The sequence below is a fragment of the Mustela nivalis genome (assembly GCF_964662115.1).
Source record: "Mustela nivalis genome assembly, chromosome: 18".
Taxonomy (NCBI): Eukaryota; Metazoa; Chordata; class Mammalia; order Carnivora; family Mustelidae; genus Mustela; species Mustela nivalis.
In genome coordinates, this window is record NC_139037.1 from 39,680,833 (window position 1) to 39,688,958 (window position 8,126).

Here is an 8,126-nt window from a genome sequence, read left to right on the forward strand (position 1 = left end):
CTGTGCCAAAAGGCAGACGTTTGGCCAACTGAGCCATCCAGGTGCCCCCTTTTTACTTTCTTAAAAAATAGAGTGGTATAGAGTATTGATCTTATGTATTTTTCTTTCTTTGTGTAGTTATTTAAGTAATTTAGAGCAAAGATGTTGTATTTTACTATATTAGAAATCTTTCCAAATAACTGTAATAGCCAAAGTAATCTGGGATGTTTGTCATGATGCTAATAAATTTTTTATAGCAGAAAACACTTAATTTTATTGATTCTCGGATATCTCTTCTAGGACACTTTAGCCTCCGAAATCAATACGTCTCTTACAATCAGTAATGTCTTAAGTTTAGGGAGATAGGATGTCTCATAAGGCTTCCAGAGAAGGAATTTCATAACTGTTACAGAATCACTATAATTCTTCGAGTGATGTCACGGGATCGTTCTGTCTCTCACACGTGTCTTTCAGATGCTCTCTGTGTGGGTACGTGTGCAGCCATCCTCCGTCTTTGAAGTCTCACATGTGGAAGCATGCAAGTGACCAAAATTACAACTACGAACAAGTGAACAAGGCCATCAATGACGCCATTTCACAGAGCGGCAGGTACCTGATCCTACTCCTTTCCTTGTTGTATGTAAGCTAAAGTGAGAGTTAAACCTGTAGTCTTACAGTATAACCAGCTCAGCGTTTGGTGTGTTGTGTTTTGTTTTTAAGAGTTCTGGGGAGATCCCCTGCAAAGACGCTCTTAAACAGCAGCGAGGAAAGAGCCGATCCTGTCACTGGAAGTTCGGAAAATTTGGTATCATCCTCAGAGCTGATTTCCCAGGCTCCTGGCGAAGTCGTCGCTTCCAACGACAATGAGAAACTGAGCCCTACAAGTAATACCTCATATAGTTTAGAAAAAAACTCCAGTCTGGCGCCTCCTGGCATGGAGTATTGTGTCTTACTCTTCTGTTGTTGTATCTGTGGCTTCGAATCTACCAGCAAAGAAAATCTCTTGGATCATATGAAAGAGCATGAAGGTGAGATTGTAAACATCATCCTAAATAAGGACCACGGCACCACTTTAAACACAAATTAGATTGAATAATGTCTTGAAGAGGAACACGGTAGAAGAGAAATCCTTTAAACCACGGTTTCCCCTTTGCGCTATCAAGTAACTGAAGTAACTTACTAGACACAGAAGAAGTAGTTGGTGTGGTATTTGGGTTTTGGTTTTTGGTTTTTTTGAGGAGACGCATGTGACTTCCGAACCAAATTTGCAGTGTAATAAAAAAAAATTCCAAGTGGATACACGCTAATGATATTTAAATATTCTGAGTGAGGGGAAGTGGTTTGAGCATGAAGCAAAGACATAACCCTGTGTTAACCCTGTTACCTCTTCTGAGTATTGAGTGTATTTATTATTCAAAGCTTATCATAGTGTAGAAATGCAAGCAAAAGAATTAAGAAAGAGCTTTTCTGGAACTATGCTAAAACTTGTTGTAGAAGTGTCACAATCTTAAGCAGAGTTTAGTTTTTCTTCCTTCTGAACTTGGATGTGCCAGCTCTAGAGGGACAGGCCTCTTGGGGGCGGTGGGAGGCTCCTCTCTTGAGGGGTTTTCACTGTCACCAACAGAGTCAAGGAAAAGATCACCAGAGGGCTTTGAAATTATCTACCTAAATCTTCCCCCAAATTGATAGGAATTAATCCTATGCTCAATCTAAGATACAGTACTTCTCTTTTTTTTTTTTTTAAAGAAACATTACTTCTTAAAGAAACCTCTGAATCCAAATCCAGAGTATAAGTAGGCATTTAAGACGTAACTTACTGTCTTAAATTTACAGGGAATTTCTTGTGAGCAAAGGAGAAAATAGGTGAGTTCCCACCAGGCTCAAACCAAATGAGAAGGTTCATGAAAATGGGGACTCCTTTAGCGCAGCACATTCCCAAAGGCTCTTTTCAAAGTGCCTGACAGAACACCGCCGTTTTCTCCGTAGCTACACGGGCCCTGTAGTTCTCTTTCCCAAACCAGACCAAGTGTGGTATCACAAAGGTCTATTCAGGCAACAAAGTATGAAAAGCTGCATTTGATCATCAGACCTTGGAAGTACTTAGAACTCTTAAATAAAAATCATTTGGGGGAAGAGTGGTGAAATTCAGAATCCTCTTAAAATGAGTACTGCTGCGGAGATCTGACTCTTCCGGAAGCTTATTAATCTAGTTGTACAGCACGAGAGGTATAATCAGATGTGGCTACACTCTAGTAAAAATTCAGGTTGTTTATAAAACTTTTAATAACAAACATTTGGCAAGTCCACAGTGTTTCTCCCAGCTCGGATATTCCATTTTGTCAGTGGGCAGTAGGACATGTGGAAGACCAACGACCAGTGCTTTTGCTCTAAAACTCGCCGCAGGATACATGTAAGCTTCTCATCAGTTACACCGTTTTAGTATAGTGTGTTCGAAGTGAAGAGAACAGGGGTGTTTTGTTTTCGCTTTGGTAGTGCTGATCATTTTTTGTGTGTGTGTGTTGTTTTGTCAAAGTAAATTCTGCGCACAAGTCAAAAGGCGGGTGCACCACACAGTGCACCATCTTCATGGTGCTCTTCCTGAACTTGATTTCTAACACCTTCTAGTGCTGAGGCTGTGACTGTGATAACCTTAGAACACACTGAAAACAATTTCTTGAGTGGAGTACTCTGTAGACACCTTTAGGAAAGAATTCCCAAACTCCAGGTATGGGTTGAGTGAATGAATGTTTTTAAAGTCATATCAGGAACTAGTCAAGTGGGGCCAGGCCATCTTGAAACATTGTTTAAATTTTTTTATAATCTCATGTCGATGATATTTAAACAGAATTGATCCTAACTTTGCAGCTGTTTGATTTAGGTAGCTTTAACTTATTTATGAGAGTTACTCCATTTCTGATAGGTGGTTTTTAAAAAGATAAAATGAACTTATATATATACTAAATTATATTACCCAAATTCACTGCATGTGGATTTATATTTTCTCATGTTTTCAGAATTAAAATACAATTATATTTCATTTCAAATTTAAGTATTTTAAGTGGTTCCATTTTTACCACCTACTCTAAAAATTAACCACCTTAGTAGCCAGATTTTGTTTTATAATGTTTCCTTGGTTTTAATTTCATGTGATCATTTGGAAAATATTAATAACCCCCCAAAATCCCAAAAACATCAATAGTGACTTTCTAAATTACCTTCAGTTCCCTAAACCACTTCCATTGATTGTTACTTAAATTTTCCATTTGGAATCATGGATTTGAAATTTACCTAACTCATGGAGAAAAAATTAAACCAGAAGTTCAAAATCTTTCACATTCATCCGATTCTAGCCTAGAATATCCTCACACGCTTTCCCCGGGACGATAGGAGGACCCCTATGCCATGGGTGTTCTGTACCTTCCTGTTAGCATTTTGTGGCAAGCCTTAAGTGAACAGTGTCTCTACTACAAACAATTGAACATTTCTAAAAGTAATAATGAAGGCTAAGTATGCAATTTTAATTGTAGAAGAGATAGCTATTTCAATAATCAGCAGGAATTCTCCTTATAGGAATAACATTTTACTTGTAGTAGATCTTTTGCCATAATAAAGCTCATAGTATTTGTTTTCCACTTTGGAGTTCTAAGATTTGATAGTAAAAATAGTTTTTAAAAGAAACGTACTAGATATGAGGCAAAGGTGGAAAGGGGACAAGATGATGCATTCTGATGATTACAAGTAATACTTTCCAGGGGGCCAGCATTTTCTCTCCTCCTCTAATAACCCAGAAGGTGGTGGGCGGCCCCACTGTTCTCCCAGTGCCCTGCCTGTAGACTTTAGTTCTGTGTCCGGTGCAGTGTATGGGCACTGATGGAAGCCTTTGTTCTAGATCTCTCATCCTATTTGAGGTAGTTATTGGTGGCTTCTTTATTTTCTGTCGTTTCTCACAAAGCAGATGGTGGGCACCCATGTTTACATTGTATCTTCCCACAATGTACTTGGCTTGACAAAGACAAGCAGGCTTCTCTATTGAGACTTATTATATTTTTAGTTTTCATAGACACTTATTTAATCTTTTTTTATTGTACAGCAAGGTGCTCTAAGTAATATTCTATAAAATATATTTAATAGAAATTTGAGTTTGATATTCATGGACATGAATACATGTATTTTTTTAAGAAATGAGTATTGTGTAACACTATGGCATTGCTTCTATAGCCAAAGTCTAAAAATTTCTGGAACACTGACATGTAAAGACTACAGTTAATTCCGACACTGTATCTTATTAAAATAGGATGATTTGCATTTTGTAAAATTATCCTGCACATCAAGCTGCATGCCTTAAAGCCTAAAACTCTAGGACTGTGTTCATGGTAGAACAGTTCATCTGTTCCACAAACAGTGAAGCAAGGTCTATAGTGCTTCTTTAACTACCTTTGGAAATACTGTACAATGTTAGAATAATTTATTTTGCTTTACAGGAGTTTGTCATGTATTGACTTTAATATTGTATTTTGGTAATAAATTTTTTGTTAAAAACACTTGCCTCTACGTTTTCTTACCAAAAGGTTCTATCCATTTTTATCCTAGAAATGTTGATTTGATCACTTGGACAGTTAGGTTTAAATACTGAAGAACTTCTCAAGGCTTGAGCTTACGATTATGGCTTAAGATTACCCTTTGGGAACTTGGTAAATTATCAACGAGCATTAAACCCTGTTATACAAAAATAATTGGAAAAGCACTTAGATCATTTTAATCATTTTAAAAATTGAGTCTACTTTTGAAGCTCTTTTTCTTTCCTGCTACACGGTTTTCCATTTTTATCTTCCCAATCATTTTTAGACACCTTCAATTCTGATAGTGACAGTGCTGAAGACCAGCTAGGTTAATAACAATCAGCATTTTTTTACTGAAGGCCAAAATCTACAGTGTTATATTTACACCTTGATGATTTTGTGGTCTATATCAAAGCTTTTTTTTTTTTTAACTAGATTTGTTTGTTGCACTGACACGTGACGCTAACATCATCCGACTCTGTCATTCCTCTCATTTACCCATTTGTGCCCCAGCATCCTAGGCCAGCTCAGCTTAAAGTGTCTGAGGCCACATGCTTCTCAGTAGCTGTAATCTTGTTCTTTATCCCTTGCAGCAGTGTAATTCCATCCCCTATTTTGTAAGAAGCAAATGCCAGTACTTTGTCATCAAACCACACCGGTTATGGAAAGCCCAGCATAGAAGTTCCAGAACGTTAATACTACAGGTTGGTAGCCACGAACCACGTGTGGCTTTCAAGCAGCTGAGACCTGACAAGTGCGCTGTGAGTGTACAGTACACACAGTTTTGAAAACTTAGTACAAAAAAGGTAGTGTGGGTTTTTTTAAGATTTTATTTACTTAGGGCGCCTAGGTGGCTCAGTGGGTTAAGCCGCTGCCTTCGGCTCAGGTCATGATCTCCGTCCTGGGATCGGGTCCCGCATCAGGCTCTCTGCTCAGCAGGGAGCCTGCTTCCCTCTCTCTCTCTCTCTCTCTCTCTCTCTCTCTCTGCCTGCCTCTCTGTCTACTTGTGATCTCTCTCTGTCAAATAAATAAATAAAATCTTTTTAAAAAATTTTTTATTTACTCATTTGGCAAAGACACAGCTAGAGAGGGAACAGAAGTAGGGGCAGTGGGAGAGAGAGAAGCAGGCTTCCTGCGGAACAGGGAGCCGGACGTGGGACTCGATCCCAGGATTCTGGGATCATCACCTAAGCCAAAGGCAGATGCTTAACAACTGAGCCACCCAGGCACCTCGGTAAAGTGTTACTAATAGCTTTTATAGTACATGTTGAAATGACACTTGGGTTTAAATAAAATAGACTATTAAAATAATTTTACCTGATTTTACTTCTCTAATGTAGCTATCAGAAGATTTTAAATTCCACATGTGGCCGACATCATTTTCCTGTTGGACTGTGCTGGTCTATTGGACCAAACTACACTCTGGCTTCTGTTCTGGCCTACCACTTGTGTTTGTGACTAGAGTAAAACCACACCCGTTGGTTTCCACTGGCACATGACTATGTTCAATGTCCAACAGGGGCGTCCAGGAGTTGAGACAGAGACCGTAAGGCCCACGAAGCCCAAATTACGTACCATTTGTCAGACAATAAATAGTTCCAGAGAAAAAGTTGGCTGACCTCTGAGCTGGAACAATGGTATGACCCGTGCTTTAAAACTACCAGAAAGAAAAAAGGGAAAAAAACCTTTTTATAGAGAAAGCTTTTTATAGCACTGTTTTCTAGCTAAATCATTATTATTTCTCCCTCTGTAATTTTTATAAAGTCTTCCTGTTCTTCCACAGCCCTTATCCATAATTTATGACTTTAACCTATTTCATCATCTCTGCTATTTAGAGCCACACACAATTTGTTTAAAATAACAGTGCACGATTAAATAAGAAACTAAATAATGCTGCTATAAAAAGTCCTGCCTTGTTTTCTCCCAACGGCCTGACAGTGTTGCCCGTCCGCTGCCTGCTTCACCCTCTCGGCGACCTGGGCGCTTCAACCGGCCTGGCTGTTCCACCCGCACGGTTGACCACTGTGCCTGGTAACTGGGTAGCCGCTGGAGCTGAGCCCCTCACCCTGCCGACAGATGACAGAGGAATCCAGGATCCAGAATTGAGAGTGTTTGATGTGCCTCTTGGTGATGGAGAACAGCTTGTCCAAGCCTAATGCCACATTCAAGGAGGTTGTGGCTTGCTTTAGTGTCGGTCTGTTGACCTAACTGGCAGAGTGAAGAGTCCTTTCCTTCCTAGATGTCTTCCACATTAGCCACCAAAATGTAAAACAGACATTTTCAGCCCTGTAGTTTCCTAGAAAAGTTTCTAATCGATGCCATAGGACAGGCTTGCTTAGGTAGTGTGTTTGGGTTTATAGCTTAAAATCCAAATGACTGTAAGTAAGGTTCATGATCAATTTCCGGAGTCCCACCTGCGCAGCAAGACCCAGTCCATGTATTGGACTGAGGACTGGACCTCATGTTGTGGTGCTGCATTTTCCTACACAAACCCTAAGTATAAGATTCTGACCTACTCAGTTTTTCTTGTCTCCTTGAGTGTTTTTTCCAGTAATGGGTAATCACCACTTCACTTGTTTGCCTTACAAAAGTAAATAATAGATCTTCCTTTGAATTAAAGAGTTTGATTTTAGGCACCTAATATAAATTCTTACCATTTCGTAACTAAATTACCAAATGTTGCTGTCTTTTGGCTTCCTAACTCAACCACATTCACACCAATTGTCACTTCGACCAGTTAGTGAAGGCACCATTGCTTAACACGTTGCAAAACTAAACGTAAGCCAGGGACTTCCATGGTAATACTGAGGTACCTGGGTCCTTTGTTTGGAAAGGACATTGCACGTTGGATAGATGGAGTCTGACTTCCACAAATCAGAAGAAAATGAATCCTTGACCACAAGCTCAGACTCACCTAGTTACCTCAACCGATTTCTCAGCTTTATCCTTTGTTAAAAAGAAAAATGAAATGAAAACTTATCTGTGTCATTGCCACTGGTACGAATAATGATGAAATGGGGTTTTTATTATTCTTAAAAACTATGACCTGGAGAGACCCTCGACAACATAAGTTACTCGTTTCTCAGGTCTTTTATTAGTACCTAATAGCGTTATTTAAAGGCCTATTGTCACTGCAGTGCACATCTCCAGATTTCTGTATTTCCCACTTGTCAGTTTGTCAATTTTTGTATCTGTATTTCAGAAATAATGTGGCTGCACTCTACTGAAATAGGCACATCAATCCACATCTTGCTCTTTTTGTTTATATCTGCAGTCCTATTTAAATTCAGCATTTCCAACCACAAAAGGTGTTAGAAAATTCTATTTCAGGCTTGAGAAAAAGTACAGCAGGACGTGGTTCAAATCTTAAGCTGTATTTATGTCTGATCTTCTATAGCTAACATGGTACCAAAAAAACCCCAACCAGTCTTAATTAAGTAAACCAGTGGTTTCAAGGTTACCTTCATTGTTTCAGGCCTTCTCCAGTGTGAAGCAGAACACAGGTGGTGAGGTGGTGTCTTTCTAGAATGCTGATACTGGAGTCCATGTGGAATATCACCGTATAGGACAAAAAATCTAAAATAAGGC

At 39.1% G+C, this 8,126-nt stretch overlaps 1 protein-coding gene across 4 annotated transcripts in view; it reads left to right on the plus strand.

The window, feature by feature from the left end:
• ZNF507 (zinc finger protein 507) overlaps positions 1-4,520 on the plus strand; it is a 41,021-nt gene extending 36,501 nt beyond the window's left edge. For all 4 annotated transcript variants that reach the window (XM_082711098.1, XM_082711097.1, XM_082711099.1 and 1 more), the window contains 2 exons: positions 454-588; positions 700-4,520. In XM_082711098.1, the coding sequence (XP_082567224.1) occupies positions 454-588; positions 700-1,066 (502 nt within the window). In that variant the 3' untranslated portion in view covers positions 1,067-4,520. The remainder of the gene's footprint in view (positions 1-453; positions 589-699) is intronic.
• Positions 4,521-8,126: the final 3,606 nt, after the last annotated feature.